The 25948-nt window shown below is 42.2% G+C and overlaps 1 protein-coding gene across 1 annotated transcript in view; it reads left to right on the top strand.

Moving 5' to 3' along the window:
- ALK (ALK receptor tyrosine kinase) overlaps positions 1–25948 on the top strand; it is a 221736-nt gene that overhangs the window by 182985 nt on the left and 12803 nt on the right. The window contains exons 11-22 of the mRNA XM_041489383.1: positions 7233–7395; positions 11558–11708; positions 14092–14223; positions 15047–15191; positions 15948–16130; positions 17586–17684; positions 18379–18531; positions 19727–19825; positions 21510–21696; positions 23877–23967; positions 24860–24924; positions 25803–25932. Of these exons, the coding sequence (XP_041345317.1) occupies positions 7233–7395; positions 11558–11708; positions 14092–14223; positions 15047–15191; positions 15948–16130; positions 17586–17684; positions 18379–18531; positions 19727–19825; positions 21510–21696; positions 23877–23967; positions 24860–24924; positions 25803–25932 (1598 nt within the window). The remainder of the gene's footprint in view (positions 1–7232; positions 7396–11557; positions 11709–14091; positions 14224–15046; positions 15192–15947; positions 16131–17585; positions 17685–18378; positions 18532–19726; positions 19826–21509; positions 21697–23876; positions 23968–24859; positions 24925–25802; positions 25933–25948) is intronic.

Below are 25948 nucleotides of genomic sequence, written 5' to 3'. Positions count from 1 at the left end.
AATGTGCAAAAATATTAACCTTTTCTCCCCCCAAATCTTGCATTGTTTCATCCCTTCTACTCTGCACATCCACCAGCCATTGTGCAGCCCTGATTTCTTGCATGGAAACTGCCATCAAATAATTTTCTTACCCAAACTGGGTTGCTGTTTTCTTCCAGTCCCTTCCCCACAGCATTTAGTGGTTGCACAGACTTTGTGCTTTCCATCAGGGAGAGTCCTGTTTTGAGCACTTCCATGGCTGTTTCTCGGAAGAACTCTCAGTCACATCAGTTAATCAGATGAAGGAGCTGAAAGGGACAGCGGAGCAAGTATTAAGTAAAAGAAAATTACATTTAGTTGCTCTTTGTATGCAATTATACTAACTGAACTGTTGGTATAATGCAATAAAGGTATCTGCAGAATTGTATTTTTGTATTATGCATCAATTAACACAGTAAATAACTGCCCAGTGCCCCCCTCCAACAAAAGTAACATTCTGAACAGTGATGGAAATGTTCAGACACAACAGTGGGATCTCACAATATGTAGGTATGAATTTCTTTATTGCAGTGTTAACACTTGCTTTCTCTGTAGGATTGAAAATAGCAACGGTACAATACTGAAAATCAGCATGCAACCAGATACAACCTAGCAAAGTTGAATTGGCATAATTGCTCTCTAGAGTTAATCATGCACTTGAAATAAACAGGGCAATTCACAGGTTTCAGACCTGCATTTCAAAGCCACTCACTCTTAAGAATGGCAATTTAAATTGTACAGAAACTGCTGTAAATCTCAGAAAATGTTTTTAAATAATTTTTCCACCTCCACCCAACTTGGTCTTTGTTATCTAACGTTCATTTCTACCATCCTTTGTAATTATGAGAAAAAAGAAATTCCAAAAAGGTTGGTAGCATGTATCACTTAACACCCTTTATGGAAGACTCTTTGTGAATCATAAAAGGGAAAAGAAATTAGTTTTCTTCATGCTGCTTTTTTAGTGCCTGGTTTCAGAAAATGGCAAGAAACAAGGCATTCTCATTGCTATCCAAAGTCAGCAGTGCTCTTACCCTCTTACACTGACCGCAATTTCCTACAAGAATGCCCCCAGAGTGTTCCTTATTTATAAAAACGTAAGAAAAATCTAAAGCATGAATCAAGATTTTTACTATTTCTTTGGAATTATACTCAGGATCTGTCAGACATATGTTTGTCATCACTGCAGATGCTCCTCCTGTTGAACTGAAAGACATATCCAAGTCTTCCACTGCTGCCCTCATTTAGAAAATAAAAATAGAAATAGTAACTCCAAAAAGAGTGGAAAAGCCGACCTCTCTTGGTCTAGCCATACCTCAGTAACTGATTCTCATATTGCTGGCAAGACTCACTAATTTCTATGATCATTTTATATCCCCTTAATAGCATTTTGTAGACACACTTAACAGATATGGGACTGTGATTGTGAGCACAACCTAGTTCTGCCATTTACTATCATCTTTCAACCCCTGCCCCATTAATCTCTGGCAAATTCAATCCTGGGAAAGGTAATAATCTCCAATTACTGCTCACAGAACACTGTTAAATGGCAGAACCCAAAGCAAAATTGAAATCCTTACCTCACTGAGCATGTTTCTTGTATATGCTTGTAGTGTATTTTGCCTACAGGCTTCCAGCATGGACCACTGGAATTATTGGTAATGCATAACTGAGATTGCTCATGCACTGAGTAAAATCTACAGCTCTCCACGCAGCCCATGGTGCCAGCGGCAGCCAAATGTTAGTGAAGATTATGGTGGGCAGTTTCCTGTAAGCCTCTGATTCCTCATATCGGCCAAATATTGCCAGGCAAGGGAAGGTCATGGAAGTTCTTACACATAGATGAAGCAAACATTCCACTTGGTCATGGCATCAAGCTTGTTGACATCTGCCTGAGAAGAAGAGGTAAAATGGACTCTGTGAGGAAGAATTAATAGCATCCAAAAGTTTAGCGACTGGGGTTCTTATGTCTCTGAAAAATGAGAATTTATGGCCCTTATTAATGTGGATTTTTACTCTGTTGGAAGTAGGAATAGCCTTTTGGTCTGAATAGAGGTTGTCTCAGCAAGGCACACAAACTATCTACACATTGTTTTAAAGCACTGATGCATTTCACTAACATGTTACTCTAGTTTCCAAAACAAGCCAAGTACCATGGTGCTTGGTTGGCAATTTGCTCAAATCACTAAAGATTTGGTTGGCAATGGGTTTAAACTAGGTCCAAACCAGCTTGATTTGACAAATGCCAGTTAATACGTTTAGACCCTTGAGGTATAGCCAGAATGCCTCTGTCTGTTTTGTGGCTTGGAGTTTGTGAGCTGTACATGTGCCAATGATATTGCTTTCTATGTTAGAAGTACAAATGTGCCTTAGGCTTTGCTCCGTGGTTTTCTCTTCAGTGTTGCTGGTTGTTATTTGCAACAGCGCCTGCAGCAGCATTGCCTAGGGCTGCAAGTAGTATCAGAGCTTCAAACAAATCAGTCATTTTAAGTCTTGTGGGGTTTTGTTCATTTTGTTTTCCAAGAGCAGGACATCACTTCCCTCTTGCTGTGGCTGAAATCCAGCAGCTTGATTGCTGTGTATTTCATGTATCTAGACAAACTGTGTGAAACCTAGAATTTCTGCTGTGCAAAAGGATGAGCGACTGTGTGTGTAAATATATAAATAAGTGAATTCATTATGGAAAGAAAAGTTATGAAGGAAGAAATTTCTTTTCAATTGTTTTAATAGCGCCAAAAATACAGTTTTTGCAAAATATTGCTTCTGGGACCTTGCCAATGTGTTGGGCGACTTGCCAGGGAGCAGGAGGGCAGGTGACTGGGTGAAGAGGCAGAAACTTAGTGTTTCTTCTACCATGTTTCTTTTAAAAGGCAGCATTCTATCAAAGTGAACTGATGTATAAATTGTTCAATGAAATGCAGTGCTCCAATCTGAATCTCACTGTGATCTCCACTTTCTCCGCCCGCCCCCCCCCCCCCCAACAACTTTCCTTTTTCGGTGAATTCATTATGGAAAGAAAAGTTATGAAGGAAGAAATTTCTTTTCAATTGTTTTAATAGCGCCAAAAATACAGTTTTTGCAAAATATTGCTTCTGGGACCTTGCCAATGTGTTGGGCGACTTGCCAGGGAGCAGGAGGGCAGGTGACTGGGTGAAGAGGCAGAAACTTAGTGTTTCTTCTACCATGTTTCTTTTAAAAGGCAGCATTCTATCAAACTGAACTGATGTATAAATTGTTCAATGAAATGCAGTGCTCCAATCTGAATCTCACTGTGATCTCCACTTTCTCCCCCCCCCCCCCCCCCCCAAAGGAATTTCCATTTATGGGAATGCTCAGCTGTTTCTGGACACTGGATGTATGTAACTTGGTGAAGTTGGGCAAAATTCCACAATCTGCTAGTTTCTGGGGGAGGTTTAGCCTGGGAAGTCCTGCTGTTCTTCTCCCAGTGTTGAGGTGCTGGCAGTGTTATCCGGCCACACACTGCAGAAGGAAGGAGGGATGTGTTGTGCACTATGCAACAGACCACAGTTATTCACAGATGGAAAAAAATCTATGCTCCTCACCGAGCTGCTTAAGGATTTTCGATTCAGTGCTGCTGCTTTAGTCTTTGGAGATCAAAATAATGCTTCAAACTGAATTACTGTAAACTGCTGTGGCATGCAGCAACCTGTAGAAATGCTCTCTCCAAGCTCATAAGACATGCTGCAGTCATTTCTAGAATCAAGAGAAAATCAATACTTTACAGGCAGTGAAATCTTACTTTTAAAAAAGTAGTGGTGGGTTATTAAGGCAGGCAGTGCTCTGGTTTGCTGCTGGGTCAGAGGTTTCAGATCTTGGGCTGTTGTACCTGCACACTGAGAGTTGGCTTTGTGAAACGGGGATGGGGGGGGGAAGTGTGGGGGTTTTAGTCTGTACCCAGAATTGTAAATAAGATCCATCTGTCCTAATTATCTTGAAATGAGGGGCAACTTCTTCCTGTGTCATATTAATGACATTCATTATTCCTTTGTCCCATTCAGTGACAAAGCTGTTCCATGTTGGACTGGCTTCCAGTATTTATAAACAGGAGTAGGGCTGTTTGCACATCAGTGCAGCAATGACAAATGAGGAGCTCGTGCAACACTTGGCTCTAGGTTTTACTAAAATCCCTGCTGGTTTGAATTAGGTGCAGTCTCTCCATGGACTTCACTTGGGCCAGACTTCCTCCTGCAATATTTTGTGCAAAGATCACTACCCAGCTGTGCTAGTTCTGAAACATATCTTTTCCTGTTCTTGTCTACCTGAATAAAGCAAACAAATATTCTTGCTAGCACTGGCTGTAGCACCTGCAGAACTTGGCAGGCTTTACAGACAATCTTGTATACACCACTGTATCCATTACAACAGGGCCACTTCAGAAATCCAAGATACAACCTCCTGTGCTCAGTCATCTCCAGGTTCCTTGCATTGTACTCCCTGGCATAATGTAACTGTGTTATTTTCCTTTCCCATCCTCTTAAGCTCTGAAAACCCAGACTGACTAATCTCAAATTGCCAGCAATGTTTGCCTTTACTCTGATACTGCCTCTGCAGTGGAAGTGAGCCCCCTCTAGTCTGCTCTAAAGGCAGAAAATACAAAAGCTGTTCTAGTTGCTTCAGTTCAGAATCTGAAGGCATAAGGTCTATAGCAGAAGGACATTCTCCTTCTGTTCAGCCAGGGCTTTTAAGGAACCAGAGGTCCATTTCAAAGCATTTTGGAATAAAATGTAGTTCACTGATCCCCAGTCCCTGAAACCCAGTGGGAGCCAAGAGCAGCCAGTTTCAGGTCCATCTGTGCTGTGTATTGCATGTGGAATCATCTAGAGATAAGTTTGCCAAGGTCAGGTAGGCAGATACCTAAGGAAGGTGTATTATTTCAAGGCACTAAATCACAAATGTAAAGATTAACCATGGCAGCAGTCTGCACATGCTGTGGTCTGTCCTAGGTTTTATCGCTTCCAGTTTTCCATTTTGATTCTCTCATGTTTTGGGCTTATTGTCCCCTTGAAGGTCACCCACATCTACCTTTGGGAACGTGTTTGATATTTCACTGGAGATATCCAAGTGGCTTCTTATTGTTCCACTTACCTGCCTGCTTTACTAAACATATGTTTCAGTGCAGGTGGCTAAGCCCGCTGGGGTATTGCAATGTTAAATCACTGTGATAGCTGACAGAATGAGTCTCTCATCTTCCAGCTAGTGTGAGATTTTCCTTTGGGTTTGGGGTGGGTTTTGCAAGGATAAACACAAGTAATTTCTGGTGCCAAACTGTTCAGAGCTACTGAAGCATTTGGCTTTAATAACTTCTAGACCTTTCACCTTCCTTAGGCACCTTTACCCTTTTATCTGTTGTTTTGGGGGGTACATCAGAAGCAAAGGAAGAGAGGAAAATTCTTCCATTTGCTATCTAATAATTTTAAGATTTCATACTGCCACCCAGTGCAGAAGATTGGAGAAATAATTGAAATTAGTATGCAAATGAAACAAGTAATAGTGACAAAATCTGTAGAGGACTGTTGCAAGGGAGTTTTGAGTAGGGGTGGTGTAGATTTTTCAGAAAGATGGAATTATTCTCTCAGCAGTACTTAGATTGGGAAATTTTTTTGCAGACTGGTAATTTTGCACAACACTGTATTACCAAAATTTTTCAGAAATACCAGTCACTGTATTTCTTAAAGTTCTGTCAAATTCTTTGATACATTTAATTCACTGAACTCTTTTCGTAAGAAGGAATTTAGCTGATCTTCAGGATTAGTTTGCAAAAAGGTAATTCAGACTTTTTTTTTCTGGCTAAACGAATGTGTTTTCTTGTATTTCTGGAGAGTGAACCTCTCCAGTAAAAGCAGTGGTAGAACTTTTGGCCTTGCACATTCAGACACATGCAGACCATCATTTCTAAACCACATCTGCTTAGACAATAGTTCTGAATTCCAAGAAGCAGGTCAAGCTAATCATAGAACATCCTAAATTGGAAGGGATCTGCAAGGATCATTGAGTCCAGCTCATGGACATTGAGTCCAATTAATGCCCTGTCTGAGCTATTTAGTATCACCACTGAAGGAATCTGCATGTGTGGCATTGCTTTTGTGGAAGCTGGTGGAGAAATGGTGCCCTTTGAGAAGGCCTTGTGGAAGGCTGACTGGACCTAGGAAACATCATTTGTAGAAAAAACTTCAGATTCCCAATCTTTTATCTTTAATGGCAGTTGAATTACCTAATGGAGTTTAGTAGATTGTGTATATTAGATTATTAATAAGTATGTTTGATAAATCATGTCATGTTCACAAAAAGTGCTTTGTCTGCTTGTTTACCATCTAGATCTTAGTTTTGATTATATATTAAGTATTTCCTGATATACTAGAAAATAGGGCAAGGTGGGTTTTACAAAAGCATTGTGGTCTTGGGACTGCAATGCTCCTAAAATGAATCTTTAAGGAAAAGGACATAATTGCCACCATCATGTGTTCAAATTTTAAAAATTAGAGATTTTTTTTGAAACACAAATTAACAAAGCCTTGTTCTAGAAATCTATTTGTACAGGATCAGTACTTCCAATTGATGAAAATGGCTGTAATAGGGAGGCATTGATTTACACCCACAGATCTGGCCTAGAAAATGCAGAGCTGGATGCCTGTATTACGGGGCTCAGTCAGGTGTTTTGCTTTCTGAAGCTTAATTTGAGTGTCCTGTGAGCAAACAATTATTCAAAATTCAATTAATTTATTGTTATGTTTCAATCACTGTGATGGTGTTGTGTTTACAGGTTTTTATCTAATTAACTGTTACTTTCCCATTTAAAATAAATTCAGTAACCAAATGTCTCTAGAAACTGAAAGGGCTAGAATGCACCAGCCTTGATATTAAGAATGAGCACTTAACAGCCCAGAGGGCAGAGCCTGAAACTGGGAGGACTCTGTTGGATTTTTCTCTACTCTGTGCTCTTTGCCTTTTTGAGCCTTAGGAAAAATAAAACTATGTTTATTATTGTGATAGATTCCTGGAGATGTTGATGAAAAGCTGTCAAATACTGAGGTACACAGAACTATGAGCTTTTAAAATAATTCTTAGGGGTATTTGTTTGGGTTAAAACCTCAGGGCCAGGTTTTGCTCTTGGTCCAAGAAGCAGAGCAGCGAAGGAGCAGAACTGCTCCTTGGTCCTTGGGTGTTGGGGTCATGCTTTGCACGTCTCCTCCTTTCAGATCAGTGGTTGTTCACAACCTGTGGTGCCAGTGGACCCTATGGCCCCACACAGAGCCAGTGCAACGATGCCTACAGGAACTCCAAGCTCAGAGTGGTGGTGGGAGCTGAAGGGATTCTCCAAGGCATTCAGATCTGGAGAGTACCAGCAACCAACACATACAGGTAAGGGAGCTGTCTGATTTTCGTGATGTATCTGTGTTCAAAACGACCCAAGCTGCTGATACATGCCGGGCATTTTTGAAGTATTACATTCAGAAGTTTGGTCACATCTACTGGGTTTTACTTATCACTGAGCCTGTGATTTCCAGTCTCTCCCATCTCAGATTTGCTCCCTGGAAGATGCAACTTCTTTGGTGAAAAAGAAGAAACTTTCTGAGGCAGACAAATCTTTAGCCTAAATGGTCACAGGTTGGGAGAGCTCTATCAGTAGCTGAAAATGAAGCATTTTCACCTTCTCAGACCAAGAAGAATGCATTTCCCATTTGGCATTCATGGGAGCCCTGGGATCAGAATGAGTTTTTCCCACCCTTCACTTGGTGTGGAAGGCACAACCATGTGTCAGCATTTCTTATGGGACAGCTTGCCTCTGCTCAGCATCTTCACTTTTTTGAATCTAGAGACAGCAAGTTGAGCTTGTAAGCCTGGTTTACCACAGTAGAATTGATTTTGGAAGCCAGCCACCTAAATGGTAGGCTCTGTGATACTGAGGCTTCTAACACTAAATCCCCCTGTGGAGTTGTTTTCAAAGAGAGGTGATCAGATACGGTTCAATGCTACTTAATCAGATTTTTACCAATCATTTTTTCCTTTTGCTCTTGCTGGGGAAAGAAGTACAATCGAAGTGTAGTTCACTGTATCTGAATGGTAACATGAAGCCATTACATGCATCATTTTGCAAGCAGAACTGTCAGTTTGAACAAGTGACTCTCTAGAGGTGGGTTTTATGCAGCATTCCATATTGAAACCAATGATGGTATCTTGGATTTCAAAGCAAAACATTCCATTGAAGGCTTTGAACAAATTTTAGTTACAATTTTCTGATCTCATATCTTTTTTCTTCTTTTATATTGAAAAAGAATACTAATGTTGAGGCCAGATGTCAGTCTCTAATAGAGGTCTAAGGCAAAGCAGTTTTGAGAAACTGGCTAGGCTAGGCACAAGTTCTGCCTGAGTGCCTATTCCTACAAGGATTGATGGTAATGCACAAAGCATTAATGATACTTTACCCAGCTATCAACAAGGAGTTGCCTGAGGTGAATAGAATTTTTCAGAACCAGCACCCAGTAAATATGGTTATAAAGTACAGCCCAAAAATGAAGAGGCAGAACAGCCCAAAAACTTACAGCACTGTCATTTCTTTAATATCAGAGTCCAAGAAGAGCCAGAATTCCTGTGCCACTGTAGGCTGATTTTTTGCTGCACAGTACAACCCCTGGGCCCTGCAGGCATGACCTGTCTATTTAAGTCCTATAAATGACCTAACAGACTTTTAAGTTCTGTATAGATAGTAGATGTATAATGTCGTGCATAACATATATATAAAGGAATGACATTCTCTTCTGCACCTCTTAAGACTAAAAAGTAGAAAATTCACAGCCTGGGGAAAGCAGGAGGCAATTGTGGGCTTAAATTAACTTGACATCCCCCTGATTCTGGTCTGCTGAAGGAGCAGCAGAGTTCACCAGCACAGCATAGCCCTAGGAAAATGTCAAGTTGCAATATCAATTCCAGGGCTTCCCAGAATCTGGACTTACTGCCTGTGCTTAGCTCTGCCCTGCGGTCCTGCTGCAGTGTGGGTCCTCTAAGTTTTCCTGATGGGCACTGCTGAAACACCTGACGCAGGGAGAAAACCCTCCTGCTGGCTGCTGGGCTCTGGAGAAAGCTGATGTTCTGCCATATCAGTGTGTTTTACACTGTGTAATGTACACTCCTGGTAATTGCTCAAGAAGGATATTGATTTTGTGAACATGAGGCGGAATATGCGTTATTAAAATACAGACAACTCAATTTTGCACAAAACTCTGCAAGAACAAACCAACCACACCCAGAAAACCCCATCTGTGAAGGTCTGGGTGAGCTGCCACACACTGTAGTGCCCACATTGGAAAACTGGAGTTTTTACATGCTCTGGTTCACTCTCATGGGACTTCACATAGTGTAACAATGAAGTTAAACATTATAAGATAATATTTTTTGTTTCAGATCTCCTTCTAAGCATTGAGAAGGTCTAGTCATCTAGGTCTTATGACCAAGTATGAAAGAAGTGGACTGTAATAAATTACACATTACCATCCTTTATCCTACTTCTTTCCATTTTTGAATTAAGAGGTTTAGGTCCATTTTGTGAGTGCCCCATTTGTGATCACATCCACTGTCCTCTCTTCACACCTTCATGTAAGGTGGCCCAAGAACACAGCCCAAGTGGTGTGCAAAAAAGTGTCATTCTGAGCATTTTCTCATACTCTCAAGACTAGCCCAAGTGTTTCCAATAACCTGGATATTAGGGTGCATGTTTTTCTCCAGCCCTGGTTTGCACTCTGCACATCCTGACCCTTCCTGAAGGTGTGGGCTTCTTTTGCAGATCCCACAAGTTAAACAAGTGTCACAGTAAAAGAAAAGAAGGAAGGCAGTGGAAGGTACTCTGTGTTCTTGCTCTGAATGGGCTGAACCTTTCTTCAGGGCCAATATGGTTACATGGCTTCCTTCCACCTCTAAAAGAAAGGTGTTCCTAATGAAAGGGAGCCTCTTAAGGTTTGAAGTCAAGATAACTGTTTAAATAGTGACAGCATTTTGCATAGGGAATGATTGCCACCTGAATATACTGGGTTTTATTTGTCTTCAGCCTTTGAGTGAGGCCAGACTGGGTTTCCTGAACTTTCTGATATCACTGCATGTATGCAAAATCTGTTCTTACATGGAAAAGTATGGCCCCTGCTGGCAGCCAATTAGGGTATGGCCCCTGCCAGCTTGCTGTGCCTGCTAGTGCACCTCATTACCCATTGCAAAATTCTACAGTAAATCAACTCAGTTCTCAGATTCATGCAGCATCTGTTCAGGGTGGCCCAGTGCTGTGTCCATCACTTTTTCTGCTGGCTCTGGTACAGCCTAGCTGAGGACTGATTGCTTTGGTTATCAGCAGTGGCATGAACATAATCATGTCACATTGCCAGGATCTAATATGCTTTATGAGACACTGCCTGTTTGCGGGCAGGACTGTGCTGGGCAGAGAGCAGCCAGGTGCTGGAGGAAAGGAGCTGTTAAAGCAGAGCACCTACGCTGTGCCTGGTAGGAAGCCGAGAGCAATTTTTGAGTTCTGAGTCCTGCAGTCTCTGGTTACCTGCTCCAGGTGGAATTTTGCTCCATGGAATGCTACTAATGTCAGTGGAGAATTACCTGCTTATTTCAGATCTAAACTGAGTTGCTGTACCATCATCCACCTGCTCAGAAAGTTGAGTAACTCTGTGTTTTGTTGCAGCAGAAATGTGTGTTTTATCATGATCTTTTAAAAGTGCTTTGAAATCATTTTCTAAAAGCTGCTTTAAGTATGCCCATGGTTACAAAGGGAGAGGGAGGAGATGAGAAATACAGTGTTACAGCCAGATCTTTGGGTACAGCAGCAGCAGTAAGCACCTCTGAATCTTGACTGTTTGAAATAAAAATCCCGGAGCCTTAACTGAGGCTGCAGCAGCCCGTGTGTAACCTGCCCACTCCTGGCTGGAGACAGGGAGATGTTCCTGATCACCATGAGTTTGGCCAGGGGGCTTTTGCCTTCCTTGTTTACTGCAGGTAGTGTCATCGCCATCTACTTTTCTTTCTGTGGTCCTGGGAATAAGAGAGCTGTTTTCCATCTGGTCCATGCTACCAGGACCAGTTATGCTGTCTGCTTCCTCAAATCTCCCTCTGTCAATCTCATGCTTAATGTTCTCTTTAGCCATATGTCCTGGTTTTACCAGCTCTCCTGCTTCTGTTCTTTCTCTTCCTTGCTGCAAACTTCTCAAGGATGTGCCTTCTGGGAAACAAGATGTGTTTCATATATTAAAGGTGGAAACTAGAAGGACTTGCTTGCTCTGTTCTCAGCTGTTTGCCCAATAATCAATGTGAAAGAATGTGTTTTGTAGCTACCCAAGCTCACAGATTCAAACAGAGCAGAAAATCAGTCTTCAGGCTTTGGGCTTAGGTTTATTTAGAAAGTCAGGTCTAGAGCACAGCTTTGTGACACCGAGTTCAGGTGTGCAAAATGCTCACTGCTCTGAAGGGGTTTGTGCTTCCTTCCACCTGCCTGGGACAACTCAGGTGGCAGCCTCTTGTTTTCTTTGTCCTGCAGCATCTCAGGCTATGGAGCTGCGGGTGGGAAAGGAGGGAAGAACACAATGGTGCGGTCCCACGGCGTGTCTGTGCTGGGAATTTTTGACCTGCAGAAGGATGATACGCTGTACATCTTGGTGGGACAGCAAGGAGAAGATGCTTGTCCTAGTGTAAGTGATTGCCTTTCTGTTTTGCCTTCATCCCTTCTACCAATCCATGGAGTTTTGTCTTTTCACACAGAAAAACGTTGTCCTCGAAGGGTTTGGGGCTATAGGAGTCAAGAAATAGATACAATTTTACTGGGAGAGCATGATAATCTGAAGCACCATGTCCCTGTGCTTGCTTCTGTTCAACATTTGGGTCCCGTTGATAACATACAACAGGTTCCTGACTGGTCTGAGTATCTCAGAGCACCTGTGTGGGGGCTTGGAGACAAAAGACAATCCTGCCTTCCATTCCTCTGGAAATCAGTCTTCAAGGCTGACTTTGCAGGATTTTACCCTTGTTCCACTATTGAGCCCAGCCCTGCCATTATCATTTACTCTGCACCTCAAGAGGTACCCACATGACAGGGCCTGCTTGGTTATTCTCCATAGGGGAATAGGAAAGACAAATCAATCATTGCTGAGTCAATCCTGATTTTTGCACCTCAAGAGGTACCCACATGACAGGGCCTGCTTGGTTATTCTCCATAGGGGAATAGGAAAGACAAATTGCTGAGTCAATCCTGATTTTTATGTTACTAACCAACCCTTGCTGCAAATGTCTTGACAGAAAGATGGGCACTATTTACATGCACAGGAGTTTATTAATTTTTAAGTATTCTTTGGAGGAGGATGTGGGAATAGGACACTCTCGTGGAGCAAACTGAGCATTTTCTGATGAAATTTCACCTATAGATTTGAGCTGGACATCTAAATGATGTGCATTTCTCAGCTGATAATGGCTGGCTTCCAAGAGATGAAAGCTTAGCAGTCTGTAAGAGCAGAGAAAGGTTGAAGGATATAGACAAGTAAAAGGGGTTCTCAAGGCTGGCTGCTGAAGTAAATAATGTTAAAACTAGAATTACACATATCTACAAACAAACCATTAATATAAAGCCTTTTTGAAATGAGAAATGGCCTAACTCAAACGTCCATCCAGCATCTTTAACTAGGACATTCCAGCTGAGGGTAATATATGGACTCATTAAATTGCAGGCCACTGTAATCTTAGTGAAAATTTATTGAGTGCTAATGTAATTCTTTCATTGAGGCAAAGAGATTGCATTGACTTGTAGAGGGGACTTTTACTAGATTGGATTGTAATCAGTTATGTCTTTGCCATGAAGGATTATTTTTTTTGTAATCTAGTGGTTCCTTTGGGTCATTGACTTTGTCATTTTATTAATCATTCCCACCCAACTCCAAATCAATTAAGGAGAGGGAATAAACAGGGAAAGGAGGACTGTTAGTTCTTTAGGCAAGTCTGCACACAAAAGGGATGCCACTCATTCTCTAGCACAACTTAGAATATATTGTGTGGTCAGCAGAATAATTTGTGATTTGAGTATGCTTTTATCCGGTTCTTTTTCCAAAAGAAAACACACACATGAAAGTAGGAGGAAGCAGAAGGTCAATCCTACTATAACAAATGTTTGTGCCTTTTCCCCCTAAAAGTGTTGTTGGTTTAGTAAGTTCAGTGTGCATTATATGTGCAATATAACAAGACAGTGTTACTGAGACAAAACCTGTAAAGTAAAATAAGCTAGAAGCAAAGTTTGCAACTTGAAAATGCTAACAGCAGGGTCCTGCTTGTCATGCACTTTAGTGCTCCAATTTTAAACCAAAACAGTAGTCAGGTCATAGTCCTGAAGTAGGTATAAATCATGGTTTAATGTTGTGATTGAAATCAGTTAGTGAATTCAGGCATTTGCCTAATACAGAAAGTTCACTGTGTTAAATGATAATTGATGGAAGGGAAAAAATGCTAAGTAGGAAATATGGAGGCTTTTTAGTGAGGTATTTTCATTAACATCAGGGGAGCATTGCAGCCAAAGATGGGATCGCTGCTCTTTTGGTAGGCATTGGTAGTTGCAGTAAAATTGCTACCAAGATCATCAGAGATGCACATTGACTGCTTGGCCCAACCAACGGGACTGGAAATGAGGTAAACACAGTTGGATTCTCTGTCTCTGCCATCTGGCTGTTGTGTGACAAGGGACAAGGCACATCCTTGCTGAGTTACTGCCTTCCTCCACTTGTGAAATACAGACTGTTAGTGCTGGGAAAAATTTTTTAATATACATTTTGTATATTAAAAGTTTATGGAGGCGTATTACGTGATCATAGGTATCAGCACTAAGCTTGCTTCAAAATAATTCAATTAAAATGGCAACAAATTCTTCTGGTGAAGGTTGAGGCAAAAAGCCAGATTCTTGCAGAAGAGCATTCATTTGGTTCTGGTCATGTAGTCTCCCTGGAGGACAATTTCTTGCTTTGGGATGGTGAAGGGTTCATGAGGCCTCTGTGTGCACAAGGGAGTGTGAATTCAGACTTGGTCTTCTGTTTGCAGACAAATGATGTTATCCAGAAAGTTTGCATTGGAGAGAACAACGTAATTGAAGAAGAGATTCGTGTGAACAGAAGTGTCAATGAATGGGCAGGAGGAGGTGGTGGTGGGGGTGGTGCCACTTACATATTTAAGGTATGGAAACACAGTCCCCATGCACCTTCAGCATCAACACATCCTGCCACCTGCCTCTGAAAAATCCCTTATGCACCTGAGGGAGAGGGTCCACAGAGTGATCTCTGGGTATCTAATTTCCACTTGAGAGATGTAGGGATCTGGGCTGGCCCTTCACACTTTGAACTGCTGTTCAATATGGCCACACTTGTTTCAGTGGCTTGAAGAATCCTTTGCAAACGTAATGAGTTGAACTGGGCAAGGGTTTTTTTTTTCCCAGTAAAAACTGAGATGCTGAAGCATAGTTCTACAGAAAAAGGGCAAATTCTGCAGGACTTCATTCACCTCTGACATTGTAGAATGTGAGACATCAGTTATACATTAAGCTTGACAAGGAAAGCTGAGGGTAGCCTGTATGTTTTCTGTTGGCAGTCCTGTAGCTGTGGACCACTGATGTTTCCTTTCCTGTGCTAGCTGAGACAGTGCTCATTCCAAACACTGGTCTCAGGGGAGACACTGTGCAGAACAGGGCTCCTTAGCTGTTTCATTTGATAAAAGTCATCATATGGGGCATTACAGGCTTTCTAAGAGCCATCACCATGGTAGATATAATTCATAGAGCTATTGACACTGCTGTTTCCTGTAGCAGAACTTGGCTTATTCTTTAATTTTCTATTCATTAATTTCCTGGGTGTGGGTACATAAATAATGCAGTGACAGTGTGCAGTGCTGAGCAGCCCTAGATGCCTGCTTGGTGCAACATGCAGTAACTATGATGTGGCTGAACTTCCATTTCCATGTCTGACTCAGTTTGAACATTGCCTTTATTTCTGAATTTGTTAAGATGGAGAACGGAGAACCGGTCCCCTTGATAATTGCAGCAGGGGGTGGTGGCAGGGCCTACAGGGCCAAAACGGACACATTTCACCCAGAAAGACTGGAGAATGATTCCTCTATTCCAGGGTTGAATGGAAATTCAGGAGCTGCAGGTAAGGAGAGTTTATTCCTTTTAAGAAAACCTTTGTGAATATGTGGTAGTCCCAGATTCCTCCTCCTCACAAGAAGGCGAGGTAAAACTCATGAAAATACAGTTCAGGGGGAACAAAGGGTTGTAACAGATGCAAATAGAAGGTACCCACAGTGCTGGATACTTGGGGTAAATAAGAGTGTCAGAAATGGTATAGCCATAACAATGGCTACATTCTCCCAAAATAATGCAGTACCTCTCATAAACAAAGTTGTTTGATTTTTGATGTGGGAGTTGGTAGTGCCAATGTGACTGTCCTGGTCCCTGCACTGTTTTGTGCTGTGTGGACAGCAGAAGAGTTTCTCTGGCTTATGCAGAAAAAGCGTAATTGCACCATGTCTAGAAGCCTCTGCAGAGACCTGAGAGTGAGTCACTGGTATGTGGTGTGGAGAGTAGGAGTGGGACATGTTTTCACACCCCTTACAATAAATTCAGTTTTTTCTACTTTAGAATTTGCATTGGTTTATTTCAAGAGTGTTTTAGACAGAGGGGGAAGGCTCTGGAAACCAGAAAGAAGTGGTTGGAGAGTAGGTAGGGATATCTTTTTACCTTTTCTATAGAAAATACTTGTCCTTGTATGTATGGTGGGTGAAAAGAGGTGCAGATGATGACTTTCAGCTGAGGTGTTTTGAATGGATTCTTGTCCTTCAGATCCCTCCAGTGTTTCTAACAGGAAAAGTAACCCCTGGCTGTGCCTTTTCTCTTCTCTCAACTGCAGGTGGTGGAGGTGGCTGGAATGATAACACTTCCTTCCTGTGGTCAGGAAAATCCTTGCTGGAAGGTGCTACTGGAGGAAGATCCTGCCCCCAGGCCATGAAGAAGTGGGGGTGGGAGACAAGAGGGGGTTTCGGAGGGGGTGGAGGGGGGTGCTCCTCAGGTGGAGGAGGCGGAGGATATATAGGTAAAGTGGCTTCGTGTTCAAGGTGTCCCTTCCCCTCCTTTAGTGCTAATGATCAGCAAAATGCTGATGATAACTCTCCTGTAGCTAGCATATTTGACTGTTATGTACTAGTATGTCTGTGTGTTGCCTTTTTAGCGCTAGATGAACTCATTTAGGCTTTGAGCAAAGAGCCAGAGGCCACTCCTTCAGCTGCAACCCTGGCTTTGCGCTCTGCAAAATGTGACATTAAGATCTTGCTGTTATTCCTGAGCTTTTCACATTGGGGTGAGAGTGCTGGAGCAAGAGGAGCCACAGCTATGTGCTCTAGTTGCCAGCACCTGTGTTTGGAGGACTTTGGTCCTGGAGACTGGCAGCCAGGCTTTATGCCAGGGGAAAGATGCAGCTTCTCCCCTGTCCTGCTGTGGGTGGGCTTTGGTCCTGCACAGTGGTCTCTGGGGGCAGAGGCTCAGGCTGCCAGCCAGCACCCCTCTTAATATGACTTCAGTCAACAAGGAGCTAATTTCATGTGCCTCTGTGTCTCAGGGCAGCTGTCAGATGGCATTATGTTGATTACAACTGGTGTGGGCCAGATTCAAGATCTCTACTAACCCATAGTCTCCTGGGCCACATAGTTTCTGCAGCCATCTGCACTGTGGTGGACTCTTTAACCCCTGGTTCTCCACAGCTTAAATTAAGTAGAAGGTAGCCTAGAAATATTGAGAGGAAGTAATGAGTTTAAATGATTAAGTGCATGTTTTGTACCAATGTTCCTGTGTAATGCTTCTTTTTCCGACAGAATGACTCACATGATTTTTTTTTTTTTTATTTCACTGAAGACAATTAAAGCAAAAAAGCTATTTTTGGGTGGGGTGGGGGAATCATTGCATGCTTGAAGTACAAATTATATGTGTTTCTAATATTTGTTATCTATTGCCCATACTTTGCTTCTGGTTCCATATGCTCAAGCACAAATGAGCAACTCAAAAATTCCTTCAGTCTCCACTCCTGGTTGACCACCCTGCTTTTAGGGTGCAAAGGAGAGGAAGGATATCAGGTATTCATTCCCTCTGCTGACACAGTACATGCCTTGATCAGCAGGGTACTAACTTAGCCCTGGAGTACTGGTGCTTTCCAGTCTCTTGGCTACATAAATTTTAACGAGGGCTTGTATGTTTCACAGCATCCAAATGGTTAAAGATGAAGTTTGTGCCTTAGTTTGCAACAGTCTGCCTGATCAGAGCTAATTGATTGATTGATTGATTGTCACAAGCTTCATTATTAAATTGAAGTTCTAAAGTCCAGTAGTTCATGCCACAACTTGCTAAATATTCCCTATATATTAAATGCTTTACTTTTTATGTTTTTTTCATTTGGATGCCTCCCTAAAAGGCTGAATTCATGCATGTTGCCATGTTTATCTGTGTTTTATTGTTCTGTGAGCCTCAGTCTGTTAAGGTAACTTCTGGTTTGACATAGGTGGCAATGCTGCAGTGGACAATGACCCAGAGATGGATGGGGAGGATGGTGTGTCCTTTATTAACCCAATTGGTACTTTATACACTCCAGCACTTAAAGGTATTCATACTGGTCAGAAGTCTTCTCATGGGTTTGTTTCATTTTAAAAATAGTAGGACCCCATACAACCTTTTGGGGTGCAGCTCAGTGTCATGAACATGAGGAGGCAGAAAGTATATAAAATACAGCAGAGAATAGGCAGAAGTAGCAGGAAAAAAACAGAGAGAGGAAGCATCAAGCCTATTAGGAAACACTGCCAGCAGTACAGTCTACCAGTTTACAGAATAATTTTGGACAAGGAAAGTAATAAAGAACATCATAGCTCAGATATTTTAGGAAAGAAACAGACAAAACACCTGACTACTCACTAAAAAGCAAGTTCCTTAGAGCATCCCTTGGTAAAATATCCAGGTGCTGCCCAGCAGTGCATGGGAGTGATAAATGCTGCCACTCCAGCCTGTATTTTCCCAGAAGTCAGTGTCTTTAATATGTTTGCAATGTGTTCAGAAAACAACAACAACAACAAAAAAATCTACTCATTAAAAAAAAAAAAGAAAGTTTCCTTTAAAACAGCCAGAAGTATTTTCAAATGCAGATGCACTCTGGCCTGGTGGATTCAGCCAGAAAGTTTTGAAGATAATGCAGTGATTCGTCTTGGAGGGAGTAAAGGCCGGGAAAAAAAAAGAGTGAACCCAAGGAAATGATAAGAATGGTCTTTACACTAATTAACTGAGCTTCTTCATCCACTCCTTAGTGACAGAGGGGCACGGAGAGGTGGAAATTAGGCTGCACCTTAACTGCAGTCACTGTGAGATGGACGAGTGCCATGTTGATCTTGAGACTCAAAAAGTCATTTGCTTTTGTGAGCCAGGCACAGAATTGGCAGAGGATGGTGTGTCTTGCACAGGTAAGTAGGTGTGTGGGGTACTGCTAACATGTGGGACAGAAAATGCATGGCCAAAGGCTGTAGTTTGGACTGTAAGACATCCTGAAAGTGTGTCTAATCTTTCTTAAACCTGGCTGCAGTAGAATGTTACTTTCTTCCCTGCTGGTGTATGCTGCAGAGCTGTTTTGCCAGGATATAGCCTCAGCAGCTCTGAGGACTGGGGCACTGAGCAGCAGTGCTGCTTTGCTCTGCAGTATATGTTTGGCTTCCTGGGCAGATCTAAGCAGAATCAAATTCTATGTCTGCTTGTGCTGGTGTTCAGAGTCTGCTCTGAAATCCTGAAAGTCTGCTCGCTGAAAGAATTTTCCAGTTGAACTTAAATTTCAGACCAGTTCTTTAAAGGGAAAAAAAAAAAAAGAAAAAGTGCAAGGTGAAAGAAAATATGATTCCTGTGGAACTGGACATTTAAGGTAAAACTTCAGAAACTGTGGGAAATTCTGTGCAAGATTTCTCTGAGAAAAACTAAATACAGTGCCTGTGCTTGCCTTTCTTTCAAAACCAGGTGCTCAGAGCTCCATTACTAGGTTTGCTTCCTATTCTTGTGCAGCATTTAGAGCAGGTCACCCCAGGGGTTTGGGATCCTGCTTTCAGCTTTGTCACTGGCATGGGAAAATTGTTGTGTTTTTACCATTCCTGCCTGTAAGATGGGTAAAAAGTATGGTCATTTTGTCAAGGTGAAGTAAAGCTTAATAGCACGATCCCACATGAAGATGCAGCTTCACTGCACTGTTATCAGGTTTTTCCGCCTGGATTACATGCATTTAGGAGATGATATATTGCAGTCCTCCTGCTTTTGCTGTGATTTGGCATTGATAGCAGCACTTCAACCCAAACAATGTAATGTTCTTTTCACCTCCCCCCCCGCCCCCAACCTCCTGCCCCTGGTTTTTATGGTCTTGCTTTTGCACCCAGGGAGTTCACATGTTAATTCATTGATAGTGAACCATCTGTTTTAATGACTTGATAGTAATTGAGAAAAGTGAAACAATGAGGTATGAGAAGTCATAGATCCTGAGAACTGGTCATGCCAGAGGTTGCTCCTACACTATTGGAGCAGCAGATGGCGAATGGAAAGAAGAGCAGAAAAAAATCTGGTGGCAAAAAAGTGGCTCCTGGAAGATAATTTCAAACATGTAATTCCTTCTTTCTGTTGCAGCTGAGCCAGTGGTTCGTCTCCCTTTCTCCTTGGTCTTGTCTGTAGTGACTTCAGCATTGGTGGCTGCTTTAATTTTGGCTTTTTCAGGAATCATGATAGGTGAGTGTTTCTCTGCAAAAGATATTTTCGTATGAGGGCTGGATCTGAGCTAGGGATAATTGGGCCCTGAGAGGCAAAGGGATTCAGGTTTTGAGCTACTGCTGTATTTAATGACACCTTCCCACACACATCTTCAGATTTCTGTAGTTGTTTCTAACCACAATGACCAATTCGAGGAGGCTTCAGTTACTGACTGCATCTCAAAAGAGACATTATTTTTTGTGTTGTACTGTGCAGTTGCCAGAACACAGCTGCTTCTGGTTTTGTGAGATTTGCTGCTGTTTAATGCCTAAAAGCTTCTTTATTTGTGTGCCTATGTACAGATTTCACCTCTTAATGCTCTTTAAGCTTAAACTCTCACATAGGTTCCCCTTTCACAAACTGCTCCTTAGTAGGATGTGGGTATTCTTGGCATTTTTATTTGAAGTTATAAAAGGTATTTTTCACCTTTTCGTGTTCTTACTTTAAACAATCGCTCACTTGCATTTGGTGCAAGCAGAATAGATTTGAATCAATGAAAAGGAGTCAAGGATTCAAACCACGGCTTTACCACCTTTCTTTGTCCACACTGTGTGTGGTCTGGGGAAGGAGGGGGATGAACCAAGAGCAGGAAATTAGATCTGCACAGCTGTTTTGGTTTTAAGGATTTCAGGAGTTATCAGTTGCATGCACATGGTCCTACACCTATGATTTCTGTCCTGACAGTGCCTTTTTACAATGACTAAATACTTCTCAGGAGTGGAAGAGTAATCCTCTTTCCATCCAATGAGCCTATCATTTCCATCTCAGGAAAGGGCAATGGTTTAAAAAATCAAAGCAAAGGCAATGAGGAGGAAAATGGAGGAGAGGAAGGGTTTGTGGATAGGTCATTACATCCATCTTTGCAAGTGCATGTTTACCCCTTCCATTTTTCCCCTGAGCAACATCTGCTGGAGAAGATGCAATAACTATTGCCGTCACAGTCTTTGGGCTCAATCCAGCTCCCACAGAAATCAATAGTGATTTAGCCTGCTCCTGATTGTCATCTTCTTTTAGAAAAAATCCTGCAATATCAGTTAATATTTCAAGGAATATCCTCAGGATGTCTTCTTTCAAGGTGTGGTTTTTAATGGTGTTGCAGAAGTATCAGTGAAGTGATGCAAGGAATATAACATACCATAAACTGACTTCAAATGTAGTCCTACTCTGTTGTTTAGAAACAGAGGAAGTTTTGGAAAATCAGTTATTTTTTATGTACAATGTGTTATTCTGAGGAAACAGCTTAGGCTATCCATTTTGAACAATTTGATGCAATAGTTCATTTCAGACTTTAGTCACTTCTGTGTGATTTAGGAAAGTTGGTTATACCCCACCTCCCACAAATTTCAAACTGGACTTGTATTTGGAAGGTCTGGTTAAACTAAATAGAGCATAAAAAAAGCATCAGAACTCTGAGATGTGAAAAGTGAAAGTCCTTTTACTTTTCCCAGACAGGCCATAAGCAAAGCCTGTTTCTTTGTAAATCAAAGGTTCCTGGATATCTTCAGATCCCATTTTCTATCTGAAATTATTCGATGTACAGAAATATGCCAGTGTCACTGGCTGGTTTGATTGCCAAGACTGGCCACACCACAGTGAGTCCCAGTGAGAAGGGCTGTCCCAAATCCAGTCTCTGGATGTGGTTAACTGTGTTCTCTGTGTTTAGTGTATCGCCGCAAGCACCAGGAGCTGCAAGCCATGCAGATGGAGCTGCAGAGCCCAGAGTACAAACTGAGCAAGCTGCGTACCTCCACCATCATGACAGACTACAACCCCAACTACTGCTTTGCAGGGAAAACCACATCCATTAGTGACCTTAAAGAGGTGCCTCGAAAAAACATCTCCCTCATCCGGTAAATTCATCTTTGCCTTCCCCACCTTTCTCGTTGTACACCCACGTATCCCTGCTCTCCTAGAGAGGTGTGAATGCATGGCTTCGTGCAAATTCTTGTGCACTTTTAGGTTCATACCCCTTTTCATAAAATGTAAAGCTGCAGTAGTTAGGCTCGTGTGCAGAGGACTAGATTTTGGCATTCGCCTTGACCTTCTACAGGTGCAGTGTTATTCTCCTGGGATTGTGAGGAGAACTGAATAATCATCACCAGTAATTCAGTTACATCTTTTACAGGCTATGCAGTAGATGGCCCATTGCCATGAGCCGATGAAATTCTGGGATGGCTGAAGTTTGTAGGAGGCTCTTTTAAATTTTTGATGGGATCTTTGGTAAAGACAATGACATCCTTAAGTGCAATAGCAAGGAAAGGAATGGATTTGAAAATGCCAGACAGAATTTAAAAGTCAGGGATATAAAGCCAGCAACATAATTGCATTTAGATGAGAACTTCTGAAAAGTTTTAAAGTGTCTCCTAAGAAAAACTTGAAAATGCTGAGTTCTTGCACACTGCTCTACTGAAGGATATTTGTGAATGTGACAGTACCCTGATACCATGCAGTGTTACACAAAAAAATAAAAAGTGGAAGCAGGAGTCCTTGAAAAATTGGGAAGCTTAAAGTGCTGAAAAAAAATTATGCTCAGAGCAGTCTATGTAGTCTGCAATGTTTTGCTGTCTCTTATCTCATTCCCCCTTAACCTGCACATCTTGCTGGACTGCACCTGGAGGTTTCCAGTGTACACTGTGCTGCTGCTCCCTTTGCCACTTGGACTTTGAAAGGATTTTTGAAGTGTGGCAAGCAGATAGCAGAGGATACAGCTGGGAACTGACAAGGGAAGGGAAAGTGGACTTTTTGGAAGGAGGGTGAGTTATGAGCTATAAAGATCTGGCCTATCCCCTCAGTTTGTAATAGGTTGGTCAGACAGAGCCAAGAATGGTGTCTCAAGCTGATACCTACAAAACGTTATTACACAAAGTGGTTGAGTCACAGGCAACACGAGTCCTCAGTGTGGTTTCACTGCCAGACTGGTTCTATCCTGGCAAAACTAGAGACAGAGCTTAAGGAACAGCAGAGCAGATTGTTCCTCCTTGTTCATATGGACAGGAGGGCAACAGCCCATGCAAAAGCAGTCCATAGATACAGCAGAGAACAGAATCAGTGCAGCCCTCAGCCCAGACCTGGCTCTAACAGGAGAGTGCATGCTGTAGAAGAGAGCTGTATTGAGAGCCTTTTTCCCAGACCAAGATGCAGGGATGCCTCTCAGAGGCTGGAAAAGCTACTGCCCAATGTGCAGCCCATGCAGGGTTAAGAGGGACTCAGGATTTGGGGTGCAGCCTCATCCTCTGCCATATTTCACCATGTCATTATGAGAGGCCACTGATGTGAAATAGTTGTTGTTGTACCAGTTGACTTAATGTTGAGTCAGGAGTGAATAGACAAGTATGCAAAATCTGTATCACAAGGACATGGAACAGGATCTATTTTATGATTACTCTTATTCCTTTCTCTTTTTCTTGCAATCTTATTCAAAATAAAACTGTAAGTTTCATAACATGATCACTGCCAGAAACAATTCTCAGCACAAATTCCTAGAGCTGAGTGCTTTACAAAGCACTGTCATCACCATTTACTGGCTAAGGTACTTGCCCAGAATCACACAATAAGTCAGGAAAAGTTATTTGGTTTAGAATTCAGGTCTTTTAAGAATCATTGTGCCTCCTAGTTTCTTGCTCAATGTTTTGTTTAATGGTGATGCAGAAATATCAGGGGAACTGTTAATGTGTTTAGGGTGTGTAAACAGCAAGACTAAAGTCCTGTCTTTATTGATCTGTTTTGGAGCACCCACCACTGAGCACTGATACCAAAGCCATAGATGAGTACTCTCTGTTATGTGCTGCAATGCCACCAGCTCGATTTCACTGGGGAATGTTCACTTCCAAGGACTGCTTTCCCTTACAATTAAATAAAATGTAGGTTCATGAAAGATCTCGCCAAGGTCTGGTGAGACCATATTGTCAATATCCAGTTCTCCCTGTTACACTGCCATGAAAATTGTGAGCCCGTTCTGTGAGCTGTGTCCACAGTGTTATAATGTGTGTTCTCTGTAGTAAAACCTTCTTGTCTTCTCTGGTCTGTCCAGGGGTTTGGGCCACGGAGCCTTTGGTGAGGTATATGAAGGTCAGGTGACAGGGATCCCCAGCGACCCCACTCCCTTGCAGGTGGCTGTGAAAGTAAGTGACAGTGTATGAGTTATCATGATGGTTTCATGCACCTTTCACCCCAGAGTCCCAATGCATTGTAACAATGAAGATGAGTGAAGTGTTGCTATAAGTCCTGAAGGATGTGGCTAGAAATATTGCTGCTCTGTTGCAACACTGTAATCCATCACAGCAATGGTACAGCTTGTAGGATATGGGTATGTGAGACTACTAAAAGAAGTCTGTGCATAGTAAATAGGCAAAGATTTCCCACAGAGCCACAGCAGGCTGCAGGAATGAGAACTAAATCTATCCTCTGTCTATCCTCCCCATGCTACACCTAGCTGGTAATCTGTCCAAAAGTCTTCACAGGGCCAAAAGCTGCTGGCACATACATCAAAGACCCTGCAAGTAGGAGATGGCTGGTTTTCCAAGGATCTCACCACTCCCTTACAGGATGGATAAGCATTGGATGTGAAGATAAATCCTAAGAGACCCTGGTAGAGTTATCCAGGCCTTCAGCAGTCTAGCTGGTTTGTTTTCTCTTAGAGATTACATAGCAGCACTGTTCTGCTGTTGGTTATAGATCCCAGCCTTGCAGGAAGGTAGGATCATTGAACTGCAGGGAACTCAGGAGCTGTGATCTCATTCCTCATCCTCTATACAGCAGAGTCTCATATGTTGAACTTTCTCTGTGCACTCTGGGCTGTTTCCTTTGCTGGGAGGAGGATGACAGTGGCGTTGATGGGTCAGGAGTTCAGATATTTACCATTCAACAGGCTTCACAGTCTAGTTTAGCAATGCTTTAGTGGCTTAGAGTGAAGTTTCTTTTAAAGAAGGATTGCTGCAGACAATGTTAGTGCCAGGTGTTCTAATCTGTAAGTTGAAGTATCTTCTCCTTGTCAACCTGTTCTTTCTTTTCCAGACATTGCCAGAAGTGTGTTCAGAGCAAGATGAGCTCGACTTCCTCATGGAAGCTCTCATTATTAGGTGTGTATGAATCACATCAACACCACTTGTGTTGGCTTGCAAAGCCCAACAAAATAAAGAAAAAAGGTTTTTTATAGGTGGTGTCCTCTCAGCACATCTATACAGTAATTTTAGCACAAATAGAATAGGCATTACCAACCTTTTCTGTTCTTCTTACAAATGAAGAGGCACCAAATGATTAAAGGCTAAATTTTGAAAAGGATCCACATTGGTTTTCATTACCCAAAGTGAAAAATTTAAAGCCCAGATTTTAGAATTTATAATAAGATTTTTTAAATTTCTCTTAGAGAGGAGAACATACCTTAGGAACTTGGGTTTGACTAATCAAAACTAACAGATGGCATTGACATTTTGCTGCTGTCATGTCATGTGTCAGACAGCAGAATCCATGGAGCTACTTTCATTTGAGAGGTGGGGAAATAAGGAAGTATTAGAGACTTGACCTCAAGAAACATCCCCCAAGAGCAGATCCCTGTGTCAGTGTGTTACTTAGAACAACATTGCCCTAGCCCAACTTCTGCCTTGGATGGGGAAATTAAAAGCAGACTTTTCTCTGTTATCAGACATGTTCTGCTTCCTATGCCCCACAAGTCCTGCTGTAGCCCAAAAAGAATGCAGAAAATAGGGAGAGGAAAAGCAAAAGCCACTGCTTCCCCACCTCCGTCTGTCCCTACACTGTCCAGCCAGACACGGAATGCAGGGGTAGTGCTTTAGCTTTATCCAGCTGCCCTACCTTTGAGATTTGTTATTTTCTGGGGAAAAAAAAAAATAAATTTAAAAAGTGCAAAAACAAAACATTCCCTGCAGCAAAAAGGTTTGAATGCTTTCTGCTTTTTGGGTCAAAGTTGTTCCGCAAGTGTGTGTTCCTGTCTCCACAGCAAGTTCAACCACCAGAACATCGTGCGCTGTATCGGGGTGAGCTTGCAGGCCCTGCCCCGCTTCATCCTGCTGGAGCTGATGGCTGGGGGAGACCTGAAATCCTTCCTGAGGGAAACACGCCCTAGACCGGTGAGGAAAGAGTAAA

The sequence above is a fragment of the Pyrgilauda ruficollis genome, unplaced genomic scaffold (assembly GCF_017590135.1).
Source record: "Pyrgilauda ruficollis isolate IOZ18807 unplaced genomic scaffold, ASM1759013v1 scaffold93, whole genome shotgun sequence".
In the NCBI taxonomy this organism is placed as follows: Eukaryota; Metazoa; Chordata; class Aves; order Passeriformes; family Passeridae; genus Pyrgilauda; species Pyrgilauda ruficollis.
Note: the sequence above shows the minus strand (reverse complement) of the source record. Positions and strands in the feature narration are given on the sequence as shown.